The sequence below is a fragment of the Amphiura filiformis genome, chromosome 6, assembly GCF_039555335.1.
Source record: "Amphiura filiformis chromosome 6, Afil_fr2py, whole genome shotgun sequence".
Lineage (NCBI taxonomy): Eukaryota > Metazoa > Echinodermata > Ophiuroidea > Amphilepidida > Amphiuridae > Amphiura > Amphiura filiformis.
In genome coordinates this window covers 57,501,168-57,523,741 of record NC_092633.1, presented here as the reverse complement: position 1 = coordinate 57,523,741, position 22,574 = coordinate 57,501,168, and the positions used below count along the sequence as shown (strand labels likewise).

General features: G+C 36.3%; 1 protein-coding gene across 1 annotated transcript in view; it reads right to left on the bottom strand.

Moving 5' to 3' along the window:
• LOC140155703 (nuclear hormone receptor E75-like) overlaps positions 1-22,574 on the bottom strand; it is a 228,509-nt gene that overhangs the window by 17,410 nt on the left and 188,525 nt on the right. Inside the window, 1 exon segment of the mRNA XM_072178636.1 lies at positions 3,616-3,698. Coding sequence (XP_072034737.1) covers positions 3,616-3,698 — 83 coding nt within the window.

Genomic DNA, 22,574 nt, shown 5'->3' with positions numbered 1-22,574 from the left:
TCATGTGTATGATCCTCTCCTGGCTAATATTTATAATATTCCCTCTTTAGGCGGGATATAAAGCGAATTAATTTCAAGAAATACTATATGGTAATACTTTAAAACTTTCAACAATAATTGAGTAGAAAATTGGAAATGACTCTGCGATGACATGTCAGATATCGCATGAGTTCTTAAGATAACATCTCTTATGAAAGTGATCAATATATTTGGACTATAAAGTAAAATATTCACAAGGTGCACCAACTTTCAAATTGCAAGATACAGAAAAATAGAAACGTTGTAAAACTAGAACTCATCATCAAAATGTAACATTTTTGAGCGATATCATGATTAATGATAAACATTTATAAGCTGCGCATATATCATGTAACTTTGTATCAACAATAGATGCATTGTTCGGCAGCATCCATTTCAATCTGCCTGCAAACATAATGATGGCGATTCAGGCATATCTTTGGTCATAAACTTAAATAATGGGTCTAGTTTTTCAAAATCGTTTAATACTACATGTATGGATGTAAGTTTTATTACGCTAGAGGTGGCCATGTTGGAAAACATCTTCGCTAACTATAGGCAACTAATTTCAGAGGAAATATCGATTTAAGTTTGGGCATGTTTGTACTTCCTCCTTCATGCTGACTTAACAAACAAGTGAAAGTGGATTATTTGCATTTTCAGTAAAACATTTTAAATAAAAATATGAAATTGTGATCAGCAGTTGAGATCTATCTGGTTGTAGACGGGTTAAGCAGAACCTCATTTACGGCAGGAATTTTATGTGACTATTATATGGCCTGCAGACTGTTTATGATCACCATTTTAGACATTAATAGCTACCTTGGATAACTACAACATGATGTCAGGGAAATGAACTATTTCACACTTTAATAAATACAGGATTCACTAGGAATTGGATAGCCTACACAGGAACCTATCTTCATTAGTTGACATTCAGTTGACAAACTAGGGTGAACACAGCTATCATAAGAGTGGTCTGGTAGCTGAGGTCTGTCTGAGGCACTGTTGTAGGGAGTTAATTTGAGACATCACACTATCACAATTCTGACCCCCTTCCCAGGACACTAACTTCCTCCCCTTACCACTAGGCATAGACATACCACCTAGACCTATGAGTGCCCATACCTTACCACAGCGGGAGGTGAAGCCACATATCCAAGGTGATTTTGACGGATTGACAGGGTTACTAGGCGCGCAGAAATATCGCATACATGTCTGACGCGCTCGTTTGCGTTATTGCTGCGCCGTTATCGCCCGCGTCATATGCAAAATGCTCCGCAGACGTGAGCATGTTTGCGTCCTTATCAAAATTGTTGCTATGCAGTGTTGACTTCACTACGCGAAGCAAAGTCGGTTGTCTAGGTACTTGTTTGTCTGGGCCACTAGGCATGTATTGAATACCATGACTGATTTTTCTGAAGAAGAATACATGGCCAATTCTTAGTGCCCCAACATTGCAAGTACAACTTGCAGCACATTAATAAGTTTTCCTTTCCAGGTTGATGGGTTCCAATCCCAACAAATTTGTTCTAGATCACTGAAGTAGTAGAACTCAGTCAAGCACATACTTCAGCCTCGTCTTTGGCTGATGCCATTTCGAGAGATAACCGTGTTCTTAACAAGTCTGTTTTATGCGCTTCAAGGGAGAGACCTCCATATTTCGGTATTGATGGGCAGACTACAGTTCATCGGGTCATTTCCCTGTATTTGGTTTACCTGACAGCCCTCTACAGACAAGATGGGATGAAAGCAGAGAATATATCGCACTTCCTATAATGCATTTCTCCCATTTCTATTTTTTGTACTGATTTGCTAAATTGCTATCTTGAGCTTCATGGGTCTATAGTGATACCTCAATGAACAGACAATGTGGCTTATTGGCGATTCGCGAAATAAAGTTGCCGCGAAATTAAAGTGTTTTATAGTAGGCCTGTATGCACAAAAGAGTTAGACCTGGTTTAACTGGAATTTAGTTCCATCACTACCATCAGGAATGGTCCTTTACTCTTATTTCCTTCCTAGAGTAGCTAGCAAATTCTAAAGAGTTGAATGCAATGTTAAAAAATAATACAAAATAACTTAAGCAAATGTAAAGGAAAATGTCTTTTCTCCTGGGAATAAATTCCACTTAGACCCAGCCTTATACTCTTTTGTGCACACAGACCCTGGAGTCTAGAGTGACTGCACATTTTCCCCCTCAGATTTAGCAGACTTTCAACAATGCATCATGGGAAGGAATAACATACAAAATAACAAGTACTGCTTACACCTTACATGCAGGTAAATATTTCAACGTCACACATTTTGTGATATTTCCTTAACACCATTTATCACAAGAACTGCTTATCAATTGCCTGACAAATTTAGACTAAATGTGCATTTCAAATCATAAAAGAATAAGTACTATAATTAATTTTAAGCAATGTTTCTTAAGTTTGATAACAAGTTCATATGACTACTGATATAATTCACAATTCATGCACTGTAAGCTACCTCCGTTGTTATAGAATTTCTATATAGATCGGGTACTCGAGCCATTCTTCTGTCAAATAATTCATAATCACATTTCACATTTTCCTTTGAAAAAAAATGACATAATCTAAACATGCCAACACGTCAAAGTCTTTTCAAACCTGAAAGGCTTTGCTACTGTTATTGACTTGGGCATTTGCCTGTATATCTTGAACTTTGGGTCGATATAATGCACTTTTTGCACAATTTTGTTTATAAATTGTTTTGTTTTCGAAAATAGAGATAAATGTGACAAAAAGAAACACCCGATATTGTATTTTGCGGATATTTTTAGCTTTATGCAATAAAAAGCAGCCATGTTTTGGCCGAAATGGTTTAATTTAGACAAAATTTGTGTGTGCTTTTTTCAGGTAATTTTCCCCTCCAGAATAAACAAATCCAGATCGACTGACCCTAATTGGCAAGTCCATCCGCCCATATAGAACAGGATATTTCTGAATTTTTCCCTCAAAAAAATGGGGATATAAGGGAATTATTTACAAAACTTATTAAAAGCATGTGCATAGCAAGTTTATTGGGCAAGAGGTGATTATCAATTAGTTTATTTTCAAATTTAATGAATGATGTTATACAAAACAAACAAAATAAAGATTCAACTTCACTTCAATAATTCAGGACAAAAATCGTTGGCACACAAGATGTAAACAACCACCCTCTCTCAAAATTTGATGTTGATGGAATTAGTGCTTTTAACATTGGGTCCTCCCAACCTCTCATGTTGATTAATGGGGGTGGGTGAGGGAAGGCAGGGGAAAGAGAAATGGTTTTGCTTTGAGAATCATTCTTATTTGGTCGAGCCAGTGGCGAAGCGTCATAGAGAGACGCAGGGGGGGCATGTGCCCCCCCAATCGATCTGAAATTTTAAAAAATCCCATAGAAAAATGGCTGAAAAATGGCTTGTGCCCCCCAATCAGACCCGGTGCCCCCCAATCGGATGACCCATGCTACGCCACTGGGTCGAGCGGTAATATGAGTTGAAAATGTATCATCATGTGTACCAACTAGTTTTGTCAAAGATTGTTAGTTTGTATAGCACCAGTCAGATTCTGATCATTCACTTACCTTACACCCTTCACATGAAATAATACCATAATGGACTCCTGACGACCTATCACCACAAATTTTGCAGGCTATTGTTGGAAAGTCTGAAAGATATAATAAAATTGAACAGATTTTGAGAACAAGATCTTCATTGTGAGAGATTGTTATATTGTTATGATTGATTCCATGTAAAATGTGTTTTTATTCCACGAAATCCGCTACTTTTTATGTGCAAATCATTAGGCCCTCACATCATGGAGAAAGTGGCAAGTTTTTATGAGATAAAGTACCTTACTGTGAGATATAGACTCATTGTGTGACAAACTGACTCAAACAAAGCTCACCTAAGGCCACAGCAACTTTAGAAATAATTTGTGTACATGTTGAGAGACATAGATCTCAAAACGCTGATTTTGGGTTTCTCTATCGGAAGTCAATCTGTGCGAAATTGTTCCCACAATGCAATATGCGTTTTGCATAACAATAGATACAGTTCGGAGGTTAATCAATATTCTTTGTTATGCAATACGCATATTGCATTGTGGGAAGGAATTTCGGCACAAATTGACTTCCTGTAGAGAAACTCTAAATCCGTGTATTGACACACATGTCAGTTAACCCTCTCCACACTGGTGTCGACTGCAGATGACAAGTTACACATTTTCTTCAAATATTCAAAAATGTCAGAATTGCACATTTTTATGACCATATTTGGAATCAGCATAAAAAATACTTTGAAATGAGTACAAACAACCCCAGTATTGGTTCAGTGGTGTTTGAGATAGCTCTTGATATTTTCACAAAATATCTCAAAATTTGATTTTTGTGATCAAGTCTATATAGCCAGAACACAGAGCTTTAATTAATACAAATAGAATTCTGTTAAATTGACACATTACATTAACATGTGTATATTATGTGAAATTCACATAATACATAATGTGTCTATATTATGTGAAATTGACACCCCACAAATCTTATGATACTGTAACAATAAACTGTGGAAATTTTTCATTTAACATGAGATAATACTTGGTTACAAAAAATGACATCATATAGATTGAAGTATTGTTACATTGTGAGTTTTTGACAGACTATACATGAAATCACCCAAGATGTTGACACAATTCTGACAAAATGATGCATTGCTTGTATCAATTATAAGAAAACTGACACTTTTGACTGCAATGACAAACACTTTAAACCTGACAAATTATGATAATCTCACTCTGCAAGATATATATCTGCTATTTGAGTAAGTGACTTTATATCACACATAACCCTAGAGAAAAAGACTTCATTCTATATTTGTGGAAGAGGAGCCTCTGTCCCTGCCCTGGAGGAATATTTTATATTTTTATACAATGGTGCACTGGATAACATTTACTTCTTTGTTCCTCAATGTGGCCCACTTTAGAATAAAGCATATAATGTGCCTGGGGGACTCGCTACACAGCGCAAAGCCCTGGGGAGCTACAACATATTTTGTGTGTGAAGGGGGAAATAATATCTTTTGTGTATATCATTTTGTGTAACTACTTATGTCAAAACACTGAAAAACAAAATAATGCTGAGTTATGGCTTTCATTTTCTTCATGTAGTATTCCGGATTAAGAATTGTATGCATAATTGTCATTCTTTAAGAAAACCATCATTCAAACCGCTAAATACATCAAAGAGGTTTTTATCCAATGTTTACATACTCGCAGATGAGAACAGACATTGGGGCCTGCTATGCTCTGACAGCAGCCAAAAACCGCATGACTGGTTTGTCATTTTCTTGCCTGAGGGCGCTTTATCCTTGGCATACATCTATATGCGCAAACTCATGACGACAATGCCGCCGGCTATGGGTTACATTGCACTAGATCCACGAACAGCAAACATAGTGTATGCAAAGTGCTTTTGAAAACGCTTTGCATACTGCGCTTCAGCAAAAACACACAGCTGTCTTGGCTAGAAATAGTAGTAAAGCTGCCAACTTTTGTCAAAATCTTTCCAAATATGTTTAAGTGATGCAACTCTTGAGGGAGAGTACTATCATGCCAAGTTCCAAGTTAAATTCATATATATCGCACATTTCAAGAGATTTTTGATAATATTCTTGGACAAATACTGATTTTATCAAAATGTCTGTACATCTTACAGAGAGTCATCTGTCAATCATAAACTGTAGTTCTTGAGGTAAGACCAACAAGAGCTAGATCACTTTTTCTTTCTTTTTCATATTTTAGACCAATATCTCAAGAATCACATGACCTATTCAGCTCAAAGTACATATTTTGAACTTCCTACCATCTCTAAAATGCCATTCATTCAAATAAGCGCATTTTCAAGTGATGACTGTTATGTCTAAGCCCGGGTGTCTAAGCAACCCCTTTTCAACTTAATTCTTTCAAACGTCTAAATAAAATTTCCATCTCAACTTTCCAGCTTTGGATTATGAATTTACAGATACACTGTATTTTATTGATTATGTGACTTTCACTTCATTATAAGTGCCCCTCCTCGAAAGTGATAACTTAAGTGCCCAGGGCGCTTATTACTAGGTCTAATACGGTACATGTTAAAGCTTCTAAAAAACGGAAACATAACGTTAAAATTAGTCAAAATAAATGTGATTGTGTTTGATCCATAAAAAAGTCTCACTTACATATATAGAAGTGGCACACGATAAGTTATATAAAATATTCTCTGTACACATATCACAGACTACATGTAAAGAAGAAATGGTTCTTGTAATTGAACTGAAATATAGTCGCACTCTTGTAATTACACAGTATAACATAAGCTTGAGTAGATTATGGGTTACTATTGATATGAATCAATTGATGCGAGCTAACAGCCACAACCTGGTGCGCCGTGTATTCAAGCGCTTGTATTCAAAGACAAACCATCTCTGTGTTGAAAAGACACTTGGAAGAAAGCCCAGGAAATAGGAGTCCCGGTGTTGCACTGTGTTTTGTAATGAAATCTTGCATGTTGTGTAGTGAACTGTGCCCTAGAAACCTACACAACGTGGGTATGACAGGTTCACATTGATTGCAATAGCTGCCATGTTGTTCTCTCATAAAATGTTATTTGATAATCAAAGTATTCAATATATCTGATCTCAAGTGACACAGCACTTCTTCAGGTACTTTGGTATGTGACTTGAATCTACTTATAACAAAATTTTCTATACTACACAGGGACTGTCTTTTGGAATTTGCAGGAGAGCACTGAATAGCTCTTCTGGAGCCTTCAAGGAGAGCGGTTTAGAGCATTTACAATAGAATGTAAGGAGAGAATGGTCAACTAAGGAGAGCTAAAAATCACTCTCCTATATCAGATTTAAGGAGAGCAGTAGAGAGTAATTGCTCTCACTCTCCTCAAAAGGCAGTCCCTGACTACACTGACTTGAGCTCATGTACTCAACTGCTGAATTTATGAAGCATATAATGTTGTTACTTGCTAGTCAATAGGTCTTGATCACCTCATAATAAAATTGAGAAATCAGTACCTTAAGCAACCTACATCACGATAAGCCATCAAACTCTAATCAGACACATAGCGTCTATATCTATATCAAAAATTTAATCCATGTCCTGATGATGCATACACTCATTACATGGCACAGTGGCACACAGTTCTAATATTAATTGATATATCCGGTAACACACACATTAACAAAAATACCTAAACCCATTGTCTAAATTACATTTAAATATGATCCAAAAGGGCCCAGAGATAACCATCCAAGCCAGCCAACTCTTCTCAAGGCAGCCATCCCACATACATCCTTTTCAGATGCAGCTTAAATGTCCAACAGGTCTGCACTAGCTTCATTCTGTGTAATGATGCCCAGAATTAGGTTTTCAATTTACGCAAAGAACACTCAGACATTGTCAAGAAAAGAAAGAAAAGAGGCAACAGGATTTTCCTTCTTTTCATCAAATAAAGCATATCCATAGCCTTTGGGAAATGAAATCCCAGCTTATTGAAAAAAACCGGGATAAAACACTAATACAAGCACACAACAACAACAACAACAGCAGTACCAACAAAGATTGGTATCTCTATAATGCTGGATACTAGGCCATCCAGAACTTGAACAAATAGACCAGAAACAAATCTGAAGTGAACAATTTTGATTTCAAATCCGGGCATTGATAAGAATCTGTTGCCAGTGGCTGATGTATTGCGGTTGTATGACATCAGAAGAAAAGTATATCAAACAGAACAGGAGAAACTTTCTATCAATGTATGTTGGCAGGTGGGCATTTATATCTGCAAACACATGTAAAACAAAAGGTAGAGAGAAACGTCTTTGTCCCAGATCCTTGTCCTGATGACCTGCCCCACTGCTCTACTTCTGGACCTCTATGTCTCTCAGTTTTAGACTCTCTAAGGCAACTGTATGTTGCTATCTAATGGTGCTCCACCAGCCCCTTCAACAACACATGACTGGTTTCTTTCTAGTTCCCGGTAAGCATCTCTTATATATTTTATTGTTATTATTAATGGTGTCAATCCATCTTGAAAATGAGGGGGGGGGGGTCATTTTGCCAAAAGGTGGGGGAGGGGCAGCTTGACACTTTATGATTACTATACAATAATTATGAAGACTGTGAGAGGATCACATTATTGTAACACTACTTCATAGGGTTTTTTTTCTCCCTGGCAATTTTGCAGAAGAATTCATATTTGACCACTTAAATTTGCTTTTATCTCAAATTGAGAAAAATGCATCCTAGATAGGTTCTTGCATCTGACCACTTCATATCAAGTAACATAGTGGTTAAATAGGACAAATGCTCTGGCATTGCATAAAAATGTAACATACACTCTCAGGTACATCTATCAACTATAAGGAGATATAATATTACAAAATCTCAGGATGCACCACCTGCAGCGTCAGTAAACCATAGACTCATATAAACCAACATCTCTTTCATTTTGAATAATGTTTGTGCAATTTCAGGATTATTACGCTTAACTCTACCCCTCCTCCTACTCTCCCCCACCAAAAAAATAATAATAATAAAAGAAAGAAAGAATTTAAGAAAAGTAAAAAACAAAAAACTATTTCTTTGTTCACTTGTTTTTCAAACCACACTTCAGAGTGCAATCTGTACAATGAGTGCACATATTTAGGTTTGCTACATCCAAGTCACGATATGAAGCCAAATCTTACAAGTATCACCACCGACACCGAAACTACATAGTAACAAATCAAAGTATTGCTATCTCTGAATACATGGTATGAATACATTACATGGCTCAAGTCTAATATAACATGATTTAAAACTGACAAAGAAGGCAGTAAGCTGCTGATAAAACCAACAAAAGATACATCCTTTGTTTTGAAAAAGTTATTCAGCACAGAAGTCTAGTATGACATGACCAAAAACACTTGTAGCTACATCCATCCTGCATCTCCGCATCAGCGTGACGATCCAGCATCGCGGTAACGATCCTGAGAAAATAAGTCAAGGCCCTCTCAAGGGCTCGGCAACGGGCTATTATTGGCCAGCAAAAATAACAGTTGCTCTCTTGAGTTGTTTCTATTTCTTATAAGAGGTTCAACTATCTTAGACAGAATGTATGAACAGTAGCCAACATCTTGTATGAGTGAACAACCCTCTCCATTTTGTTATTTGTCGCCTAAAGTTTAAAAAGAAAAATATATTGAGTCAAGTGCTTTGTATCCTTTGTATACGAGAGACAAACATGCTCCATCTCAAAATCAGATTCCTAAACCGGAAAAAAGGGCTATTCCAGTTAAACTCCATACACCTCGTATGGAAGACATTACCTCAATCTCCCAAACAGGGGGTATAGATTTCAAATGGCTTCACACATATTTCAGGTTAATCTCCCATTTGAAATTCACACTCCCTTTGTGGAAGATTCAGCTCATGTCTTTCATAGGGGGTATGTATTTCAACTAGAATAGCCCAATGTGCCACAATCTGATTTAGAGTAAATGAGTATCAAAGTTTTAAAATGTTGCATAAACTTACAAAATTTAATGTACATAGGTAATAAGATCTTGCATTCCACAATTACTTTTCTGTCAAATTTTGTCATTAAATTTACAAGTTGAAGTCATCTTAGTTTATTACTAAGAGGTAGGAAACAAAATCGCTTTGATGGCAGATGACAAATCAACATAACTTCAATCTTCATTGGAAAGTGTGCAGAGACCTACTTATAAATTGCAATGAGAATACCCATACACCAGATGTGTTTGGGTTGATTGTATACGTTTTCTTTATGAAAACCACCTTCATCAACGCTCAATATACTCCAAATCAAAGGCCTTGTTCTTCTGAATTCATACTTGCTGTTTTCAACCTAAAACTTTAGTAATTAGCACCCTCTCCTAATGTGTCCCCTATAATGACAACTGCCTAAACACCCCCCCTTTTCAATTTCACATGTACAACTAAATCCGTCAAATTTATTTCTGAATGAAACAATCTTCTAAACCTTGTAAATCGCCAGCGAAGTGTTGCGTGTAATCAGATTATCACTATGTCACCTGGATCACGCTTCTGAGTTCTGCACCACGATCAGAATGATCGCAACACAAAGTCTATGGCATGTACTACTAACTTCAAAATGTGCATGATCCAGTTACCAAGGAGTTATGTAACCACTTTGCAAAATCTAAAATCTCCGATCACATGGTATAGAAAACATAGTTTGGTTTTAATACTATACATGAAGTAACTAATAAGCACCCTTGAAATGGCTTTCTTCAGTGACCGAGTGCTAAATCAGGTTGAATATGGTATTTGCAATGTCAATCCGTAGCCACTTGTTACCATTTTTCTTGAGAACTATCAAAGACCATTTACATAATGCTGAGCACATTCGTCTGTTTGTATGCATATCTATTTTTTTCTTTTTAAATCATTTAAAAGAAATTGTTATCATAAATATTACACAAAGATATTTGTACATTTTTCATGAGAGCAGTCCACCATACAGAGTTTTACAATTGGCCATGCATTCCATCCTGAATAAGCAACATGTTCTAGCATCAGGGCCCCACTTGAGTATTTATTTCATGCTTATTTCAAAGTTAATGTTACTGAGTCATCCATTGGGATTAAATGAGAGATTTTTTCCTCGACAAATTTGGAATTTGATCTAAAATTTAGTGAAGATGTGGCTATAGTCTAGTGTGCAAGGTGGGATATGTGTTCTTTATGAGTCAGGCTGGTGATTTGACAATGAGCTTGGATCACTTGGCAAATGGTCTAAAGACTGTGAATGTTTGTTTGTAAAAGGTGGCTTATGTTTTGCTACGAGCCAGGCTGGTGATTTGACAATGAGCTAGGATCAATCTGCTGTACTTGGCAATGGTCTCAAGACTGGGAATGTTTGTTTGTGAAGGTGGGTTATGTGTTGTGAGACAGGCTGGTGATTTGACAATGAGCTAGGATCTATCTACTGCACTTGCCAATGATCTCAAGACTGGGAATGTTTGTTTGTGAAGGTGGGTTATATGTTTGTTATGAGTCAGGCTGGTGATTTATCAATGAGCTAGGATCAATCTACTGTACTTGGCGATGGTCTCAAGACTAGGAATGTTTGTTTGTAAAAGGTGGCTTATGTTTTGCTACGAGCCAGGCTGGTGATTTCACAATGAGCTAGGATCAATCTGCTATACTTGGCAATGGTCTCAAGACTAGGAATGTTTGTTTGTGAAGGTGGGTTATGTGTTTGTTATGAGTCAGGCTGGCGATTTGACAATGAGCTAGGATCAATCTGCTATACTTGGCAATGGTCTCAAGACTAGGAATGTTTGTTTGTGAAGGTGGGTGATGTGTTTGTTATGAGTCAGGCTGGCGATTTGACAATGAGCTAGGATCAATCTGCTATACTTGGCAATGGTCTCAAGACTGGGAATGTTTGTTTGTGAAGGTAGGTTATGTGTTTGTTATGAGACAGGCCGGTGATTTGACAATGAGCTAGGATCATTTGGCAATGGTCTCAAGACTGGGAATGTTTGTTTGTAAAGGTGGGATAACTAAACCTATTGCAAGTTGATGAGATGGATTTAATTCAATGTATGTGACTTAATTTACTCTCTGTATGGAAGATTGAGGTCATGCCTTCCATTTCAACTAGAATAGGCCAATGAAATAAAAATATTGTATGGTAACATATTACACGTTTAGAATTATTTGACACAAGTTTTGTATAAATTTTGTATATAAAATGAACCAATGGCGACACTGCATTTTGTATAAATGAACCAATGGCGACACTGAATTTAGGATCCATATCTTGACCGTTGCCATCTAATTTTCTTGTTGAATACACTCAGCTTTAACCTACTTTTGTTACTAAGATCCTATATTGATAGTGTGACCAAGACCAAAGGGCAGAAAGACCCCAGCCTCCATGCAAAAACCTGTAAGTTTTCTTTTCACTGATGGCGATTCAGACTCTTGGGAAAGCTGCTTAACAACTTGCAGCAATATGGATCTCATCATCTCAGCACATGAAAACATTATACTGCCCTCTATATATTACTATCTACTGTAGATACTAGTCCTAACACATGCCTCATGATCGTTCGAATTGTGTCACAGAAAGTGGGAGAATGTTTGACAGTTTTTTGATAATGGGAAATATTTTTGTGCTATGCATGTTTGCACTGAAGGAAATGAAAATACTTAATTATGTGAATTTAATGCTAACATTGTTTGTTACATTAAGGGATCTAAAATGAGCGTTTATTATGCTTCGACAGTATTTTTTGTAGACATGAGAGCACCTCAGACCTATCAATTGCATTCTGAATACTGAAGCATGTCTTTCTGATATCAAATAATTTTCATTTTTGAAAATCACAATATAATACAAATTTTATGACAAATTATAAAAAATTGATATTTTTCAAATTTTTGATATAACAGTCCTCGAAGTAAATTATATAAATCTAATGACATATTCTTAAAGTGTATGTAGCAGGGAGGAAAAGCCGACGGTCAATTGAAAATTTTGGCCTTTCATATTGAAGATATGGAAAAAAAAAAAAAAAAGACCTATTTTTTTTGGTGTTTTGGGAAAAAAATCCATATCTTCAATACTGAAAGGTCAAAATTTTCAATTGATCGTCGGCTTTTCATCCCACCTACATACACTTTAAGTATAAATCATCAGATTTATAAAGTTTACTTCAAGTACTGTTAAATATCAAAATATCAATTTTTAATGATTTGCCATAAAATGTGTATTAAATTGCTAATTTCAAAAATCAAAATTATTTGATATCAGAATGACATTCTTCGATTCAGAATGCAATTGATATGTCTGATGTGCTCTGATGTCCCAAAATAAATACTGTCCAAACGCTCATACCCCAGCCCTTAAATGAAATGAAAGAAACAAAGCAATTGTCAATTACCAATTTCTTGTTGTTGATCTGTCAGCTTTTAATTATCTCTGGTTAATAATCCATGCAGATTGTTTTTATAAAAGCCGCTCGATTAGACACTGCAGAAATTGGAAGTTTTCTCACCTGAAAGGGGGGAATTGCATCGGTAAATAGCATTTGATACTAATTATCAAGAACTTTGTTACGCAGTTGTAACATTTTGGCGGCATTTAATCAATGAGTGGATTGCCGACACCTGCTGAATTCATTAAACTTACATGAGCATTGTTTAGGGAGATAAAAAGAAGACTTGAAGAAGAAAATCCAATGCATTAAACATTTTGGGTAAGATATTTACTGGAATTAAAAAACAACACCTGTTTTAGTCCATTTGCTAATTCAATGTGAAATTACAGTTTTGGTCTTGATGGTTTCAGCAAGTTTAGTTGCATTTTTGCTCAAAGTTAATGCTAATTGTGATTCAAGAAAGATGTAAAGGATAGAATGCAGGAAATTATTACATAATTGCTGGATTGAGAAATGAAATTTTGACAACAGTTAGAATGCTATGAAAACTGTGCTCATTTGATAGAAATGCAAGTTTCCTCACTCACTGGCAGTATTTTCGAGACAAAAATCACTTGTTCATTGGACAATCGGGCAGGAAATTTGGGTTGTCTGTCAAAACTTTTAATATCCATATCTTAAAGTTACATCCTTCTTTTACAATTTCAAGTTAACATCAAATAATAAAAACCTGAGAAGTGAGTGGTAACAAAAACCAAAAGATATTTGGCAATAATACAAGCCAAACTAACAAAATGGATTAAATCTGTTAAAGATGTCTGCAATCAATTTCCAGCAGCAAAATGAATAATTTAAATTCTAGAATTTCTTGATGTATAGCAAAATATTTTACCTCAAAATCCTCATGGTGTGGGCATAATATTTTTGCTTCTTGCCTGTATGCCTGGCCAAGATCTGCATGGAGAGCTGAGCTGGTGGTAATTCTTGATTAGTCACATGATTGGACTGAGATGCTGTGTGATCTAGGGCTCAATATGTAAACCCAATAGCTGCTGGATGTAATCTCATAAAAACATAACGTTCAAGCAAACTATCTCATTTGTGGGCAGGCCTAAAAATGTTTATTTCCTGTGAAGAGAAGCCAAATCTCTCAGAAAAGTAGTAATGTTTCTCACAATTTCTATGTATATCTCTATTGGGGAAACTGAATTTCTCTGAAATGAGCTTTCTTGATTCCACATTTTATTCTAAGCATGTCTGCAGAGCAAAAAGTTGAATGCAAATATTAATTTTAGTAGCTACAAAATGTTTAATTCAGTAAAATATGCAGCTACATCACTACATGGTGAAACAAGATATATAAAGTGATTCTTACACAAATCACTGTACAATTATTTGATATTACTGCACACTCAATTTACCTAAGGCAGCTATCTAGACTTAATATATCCAAGAAGCAGCTATTTGACTTGCGCCCATCCCACCTCCTATCTCATCATGATTGTATCAGACTAGTGCAATGCATCAAGGGAGAAATAAGGTTGTTTATACCTCACAACTTCACTATGTCCTTAAATGACCCTGTTCTCTCACCTGAGGACACAGACCTATTTCCAATGCATTGCATGCCAGCAAAACCCAGTAGAGTTACACTTTTAGATCTCCTTATTTGCATAATAACAAATTTATTTAAACTACTAATTTAATATTAGGTATGTGTGTCCTCATTCCAACAACTGTTTGGACAGATTTACATAAAGATTAATTCTACCATTTTACCAAAATTGTTTCAAACATAAATGTTGTCTGCACTTTCAATGTGTAATTCTGGTTCACTAAAAAAGGGACCCAAATCCTATTCCAATCACATAGCCACCATGGACCACTGAGAGACCCAACCAATGCTCAACAATTCCTGTCAAGGGAATGTCTGTCTGGTACCCAGTGTTTTATCAGTTCCATAGTAAACACTCCAGTCATTGGGATCTGTACACAGAGGGTTAATTTTCATATGGATGGCAAGGTAGGATTTATAGTACACAATTTTTGGGGGACATTAACTTTCGCACTTTTTATGCTGCTCAACACAGCTACTTTGAAAATAAAAATTCACAAAATATTCTTTTGCATATAATACGAAAACTCAAAATCACAAATTTACGAACAAGCCAAGTTAAGTTCAAAATCGGTAAAGCATGAAAAATTATACTCGCAAAAATTACGAGTTTTACAGTAATCAGGTCATTGAGGCACCCTAGGCTAGTGGAAAATGAAGAGTGTATACAATTGTATTGTATAATGTGATTAGCTCACATTATCCTCTCTATCAAGCCATTATTATGTGAGAGATCCTATTTATTTTTATTTAATAAATAAGATTGCCTATATGCCACAATACACATGGGATTCCCTTATCACTTTTAGTTTCTTTCTATGATGTGATGATCCAGTAATGGCATCACCCATAATGTATCTCAAAGCAGGTCTGATAATGGGCAATTCCAGTTGAAATTCATACACCCCTTAATATGGAAGACATAGTCTGCCACACAGGGAATGTGAATTTCAAATGGGGTTACCTGAATAGATGGTCCATTTACAATCTACATAGCTCTACACCCCCCTGTGTGGGAGGTTAAAGGTCATATCTTCTATAGGGGGTGTATGGATTACAACAACTGGAAGAGCCCAATGTGGTACAATACATACATGTCACAGAATGAAATTAGTGAATGTTATTATTTTTTGTATTGTTGCTCAACTTAAAGGTACACCATGTGTTTATAGGTTAGCCCGTATCTACGGCACACTTGCACATTTTTAATGAGCTGTGATAATGTGGGGCAGATGGGTATCTGTGAACGATGCATGTGGGAACCAGTGTCTGTATTATATCGCAGAGAAAGACAATTATAATAATGGAAAGAAAACAATAGAGAGGAGCAGCCACAATAGATGCAAATGATGCACCAGTCCCAAGATAATTCCATTCCTGGGATTCACTCTCTTCCTACAAGTTTAAAACACAGAATTGGGCTATTCCAGTTGATATCTATATACCCTCTGCCGAAATCACAATCGTCACACTCTTCCACACAGGGAGTGTGTATTTCAAATGGGGTTACCTGAATTGGTAGCTCCATTTGAAATCTACATCCCTTGTTTGGGAGAATAAGGTCATGTGTTCCATGGGGGTGCATGGATTTCAACTGGAATAGCCCAAGTTCTTATACTAGGGATCAGCTATTTCAGAACACTGATGCTACTGTGTCACTCACATCAATGTGATTAAGGAATCATCAGTAAAATTGTTGCCAAATTTGGTCAAAGGCTGTGCATTTTGATTCTATCCATACAGAAACACATTTAGGTCCTAGAAGCAGAGCATTATACAAATTTGTGTAGGTCAGCAGACTGCAGCTTAGCTTTTAAAGTAAACTGCATGAGCATGTTGATGAGGAAACAAAAATTGCATCAAAACAACTCTCTTAATACATTTGCCTCAGAGACAAGAGGGCACAAACATCATCTGCAGGACACAGTTCCTTAATATCAATATATTTGTACATTCATTGAATGACCTTTGAATACACTGGGTACAAAAACTCATACTCAAAACTTGGGGTCAACTTAAGAGCTGTGGTTTTTGAATGGAAGTTATTGAACTTCGCAATCAGAGATGAAACAATTTTGGCTAGTAGTAGTGGGATGAATGCAATCTCAATTCCCAACCTCAATTGTTTTGTTTGTATGTTAAGTTCCAGTTGTCTTCTATAGGAAAATGTGCTACACGGTTGGATATCAGATTACCTCTGACATTACATGTCCCATTTACATTCACTGGTTGCCATGTCAACATGGTTAATGAATGTTGGCAGTATGGACTTTGGTTTTTATCTGAAAACTGATGTATTTTACAGATTCTGTAATGTTAAATGTTTAAATATAGATTCTCATACTAATCTATGGTTTGAGACAGTAACATGATCAATATTAATGAACCAATTTATAAGAACATGTCTTAAGATGATTGCCAGTACAATATCCTGGTCAAAGTTTGAACCCTAGATCAAAATGATCTCTGCCAATGTGCTATTCCAGAAAATAGATGCATACCCGCTATAGAGGAGTTTGGATTTTCAGAATGTTTGACCAGATGATTGCTGGAGATCCAGATTTTGAAGATGTCTAAATACAAAAAAATCCAGCAAAATATAAATTTGAAGGGCTCATTTAAATTAATCAAATCAATTTTTTATACATTTTATTGCATTTCCAAGCTTTTTCCAGCAACACTGGCAACTGGAATTCCAAATGTTGTCATATGACAGAATTTCATATTCATGTGTTGTTAAATTCATGATATAACCTCTATCGACATTTGACAAACATAAAACCTTCGTGAAATACAGTATTCAGACTGAAAAACAAGAAAACTGCAAGTTTTGAGCTTGATTAACGAATCATGCATGTGCCAGTCCAAAAGTAGGCCATAACTTACATTAAATGATCCACAGCCTGGGAATTCTATTCAATTTGCTTACCTGTGCAAAGTTCATAAAGAAATATAATAACAATAGATGTACTTGTGAAAACTTTGGCAGCATGTTGATGCCGTCACACACGTTTGTTTCGACACAGCTCACTTATTTTTACGATGCGATACAATATTGAGACAGCTTTAAAATATGGTACTATTACTAGACAGACAACATCATTAGTGCCGGCAAAAAAAGTATGCGCTTCACACTACATGCGTAAAACTTGTGACTGAAATTAATAACAGTAACACCTTCTATAGCCATGATAGTAAAGGAAGGTAGCCGTGGTTGCAAACTGATATATGAACTGATTCATTTCAATTTCATATTAAAAATAGATTATAATTAAAAGAAAAAAAAAAAATGTTGGCCATATTGATCTAACCCTAATGACAACTATAAAGTGTAAAATTTCAAGAAGTTGCACATAAATTGAAGGCCTAGATCAATTCCAAACCACCTTTAAATGTCACAGGAGAAGCCTAAATAAATTAAAAACCTCCTTTAAATTTCCAAAGAGAAGCCTACATCAATTCTACCTCACAATATTCACATGTCCAACAAGAATCTAAATAGATTCCAATCCACCTTTCAATGTCTAAAGTGAAGCATATTATGAAGGTGTTTGGTGTGTAACACCTCCCTTGTATTAAAGGTCCATCCCTAGCATGTGAACATTAATGTGTGTACATCAATGAGGTAGAACCAAAGAGTACCAACTCCACCATGTTTGTGTGCCAATCTTGGAGAGCAAATAGTACCTCCGTATAATCACAGTGCAATGTTGCTTTCATTCTGCATGCAACGCAGTGGGTCAAAATGCACGCTAACGCTATCTTCAGAGATGCTAACATTAACATCCAGAAAATAGGGAGGTTTCAAACAAAATTAGGGAGCTTTTCAAAATTACATGCAACTTCAATGGCACATAACTTGTCAGAAATAGGAAGGTTGCCAAATTTGCATGGTTGTCATGGTTGTCAAAAATGTTTACAACAATAGGGAGCCTCCCTCTAAAATAGGGAAGGTTGGCATCTCTGAATTATCTTAAAGACATATATTTTCATATAATTTTGGGCCCTCAATGAACAACAAATCAAAATGGAGGATTTAGCAGAGTGGAGTCCCTGCTCTTTGGTGTACATACAACAAAGGTTGCCAACCTTTTTTGGAACATGACCCATTACTTGAAGAGCCATTGTCTCACCTTTCATATCACAGTTCAAACAAAGTATTCCCCCATCAATGACCTTTGCCCCTGCCCCCCTCCTTTAATGAACAGACAAAGAGGAATTCATTTTATACCACACAATTGTATATTTTTATGCATGTGCAATTTTGATGACATCTTGAGCAGTTAAAGAGACTAATTTACAGTGACCCCATACCTTAAACCAAATCTAGTTTATTTAGCACAACACAAAAACAAGTCTACTGACTTCATACACTTTTTCTCCAGCTAGATATCCGACTAAAATAGCTGCCATGGGTAATGACAACATGTCTGCTATTAACATGAGATATAACACAATGCACACAGCAGCTATTTTCCATACAGTCTTTTCAAAAAACCTACCCCAGTGAGAAATTCCCTAGTTAGTTTTAGATTCAACCGATTTCACACTTTAAAGGGTTAGAGGCTACGCAAACTGATTTTATTGTTTTGTTTTGTCTGTGGAATCACAATCAATTTGAATTCAACTTCATAGTAAAAAGTGCAACCAACAAATCAACTTGAACTTTGACCCCAATGAGGGCTTGCTGAATCTGGGTCACAGCTTAACCCTCTGTATGCTGTTCTTCATAACAGTTAACTACAAAGTCCATTGAAGTTGTATTCATTTATTTATTCATTCGAATACAGCACTGTACATGTACTTAATGTAATTACAGAAAACATTTCAGTGAGTAGACACACCTTGTTTACACTTCGTTGGTAGTGACATAAGTATGTGCATGACAAGCATTTTAATAACAATAGGCTTGTTCAGACGATTGCTTGTAAAGTCGCTTGTAACTACATTCCAATGTAAACTTGCATGTAGTGCCCATCTAAATGCACTCGCATGTAGCTACATGCAAGTTACAAGTGACGATTTTACATGTAAGATATCTTATATGTAGCGAGCTACATTCTAATGTAAGGCCAGTGTGAACAAGACTTGCATGTAAACTCGCATGTAAGCATGACCTTGTGCATAATCATGGCATAATTTACCAGTGAATGTCACTCTTACTTTTGAGTTGGCTTACAAGTAAGTCCCATGTGGACACACACTCGCTTGTAGCATAATTTAATTGCTGGCTCGCTTGTAAGTTACATTCAAAAGTAGGCTACCATCTAAACACACCAAAACTGTACATGCTCTGTGGTGCTTTAGGTTATGGACCAGGTAGATACCCTACCAAACTCCATGAAAGACAAAGTTATTGGACCAATTGTTGGAAAATTGGGACACAGTCCAAGTATGGAGCCACCCACTGCCCAAACCATCAAAACAGTTCCCTCAGTGTCTAAAATCAGGACACATTTAATTTTGAAAAGAACAAGACCCCGGGATGCCAGTGATTTTACAGGGAAAGTCTGAAAAAGCATGCAAATTTGGGTCATAAAGCCTCAAAAACGCGCCGAAAATAAATGAAAGGGCTGAAATTTAGCAGGAAAGTAGGAAATCAAACAGTTGCCTGAAAACTGGCATCCCTAATGACCAGGCTGATGACCTACTGGATGTTATATAACATAATCCATTTTCAAATTTCTTTCAAGTCACATACAAGATGAGATTTGTAAAAAACTTACTATTGTAAAATTAGGACACACTCAAAGTATTAAGCGTTGATTGCCCCTTAAAACCCCCACTGCGCATGAAGCAGAGCAAATGAGCTATTCCAGTTAACATCCATACACCCCCTGTGGAAGACATGGCCTTAATCTTCCATACAAGGAGTGTGAATTTCAAATGGGGGTTTACCTGAATGGGTGACTCCTTTTGAAATCTACACCCCTGTGTGAGCAAATTAAGGTTGTGTCTTCCATATGGGGTGTATGGATTTCAAGTGGAAAAGCCTGATACATTGATCCATCAGTACAGCTCCCTCACGATCACCAAAAGTGTCATATTCTAATCCTCTTTTCTCACTTTTTTTAACATTATATTACTCTCTTTGAACCTCTCCATTATTCCACATCACATAGGCAAACAGCGCACTATGGATAGGCCTTAGAGGCCTGTTATATATGTGTCATTGTTAGCCTATTGTACATAGACATCAATTCTAAATTCATACTTTTATACAAAATCACATCACTTTAAAATGTGTTCACTTTTTCTATCTAAATTAGCATGCAAAATGTATTTCATTGAATACTAACCACCGCATGTAACATAGATTCATTTATTGCAGAAAAGCATATTGCAGAGAAATTTATACGAGTCAAAATGCATGAGCCTGTGTTAGATATAGGATCGCATACAAAGTATTAACCTATGTGTCAGTTTGACAACATACTGCATGTGCTCAAAATGCCTCCAGCTTCCAGCTCCAGATTCCGGCTGAAATTCTGGGCCAACAAGTCCGAAATACGCGTCTATCTTTCCCATCTAAAAATCATACGTGCATTTGACTGGAACGGGCCCTGAAGGAATATAATAAGCCATGCTTGAATGTATAGAGCAATGAGTGAAGGCACAGGCTCACTGAGTGAGTAGTAGAGTAGTACTTCAATTGTATTATACAGGAATGGTGGGAAGAGAGCAAAATGTCTTGCTGTAAATATATTCTAGAACTGGTTTAATTTCCACCAGTCAGTATGAGCCAGAATGGATTCATCTACACAGGCATAGTCCAATAACCCTCACTTAACTACCATTGCTAACATAGTGACCTAAAGTTGTGGAGTATGAGTTTTTGTACCCAAGATTTTCAAAGGTTATTCTATAAATGTTGGAGTTAAAGAACTGTGCCCAAACAAATGAGCATATTTGTGACCCTAGTGTTGGTAAAGGTCATTCATTGAGTGTAGAAGCATATTAGGGTTAAGGAACTGTGTCCTAGAGATTGGCATATTTGAGAATGTAGAGTGAGTAAAGGTCATTCATTGCGTGTATAAGCATATTAGGGTTAAGGAACCGTGTCCTGATAGATGAGCACATTGGGCGGATATTCTTAGACAATCTAGCTAAAGAATCACTGCCCTAAACTATGCATTTTTATAAATACTCACCAAAATGCACATTTGCAAGATTTTACTGCAGACCAGTCATACACAAATGGTTAGTGAGATTGTAAGCTGGAGATTTGTTTTGTGTCATTTTGTTATTGTTTGGGATGATTCACTGAATCTAGAGAGATTTGACAGGAATAACCATACATTAAGGTGTGTTGAAAACAAGAGTTATCTGATCCAGAAATTACACACTATATAATGCACATGGGAGAGCCAATATTATCTACAAAATATCACTCAATTTGTCATAAACTGTCTCTCTCTCTCAAAAGTTTCTGTCATCTTTTTTTTGTACTAACAAATATGACTTTTCAGAAACTTTATATTATAACTTAATAATTGTTGTGTAAAATATGTCAAAAGTCTCCCAAATGCTTTGTTTTATCAAGTAAGACAGCCTTATCATCTTACTTATTCTGTATAAATCATGCAAGCATAAAATACCACCAACATTTAGTTAATAAGTTGTACATTGCTGGGAACTCAATCACAACTCACTACATTTTACTCTCTTTTAACCTGTGTACATGTCTGTATGACTCCCCAAATATCTCCTACTACTAAACTGACAACTCACTAAAGTGTTACTCATACACCCTGTTTATTTGGTAGACTCACCTTAATTACCAAGGAACTCAGTCACAACTCACCACATTCTACTCTCTTTCAATGTAGGTGCAGTGACTGCTTTGATTTAAAACAAACTCTACTAGCAAACTGAAATCTCACAAAAGTGTTACTCATACATCTTACTCAATGGAGCCTTGGAGGAACCAGAGTGCCTCTTTTTCCATCGGTATGAAGC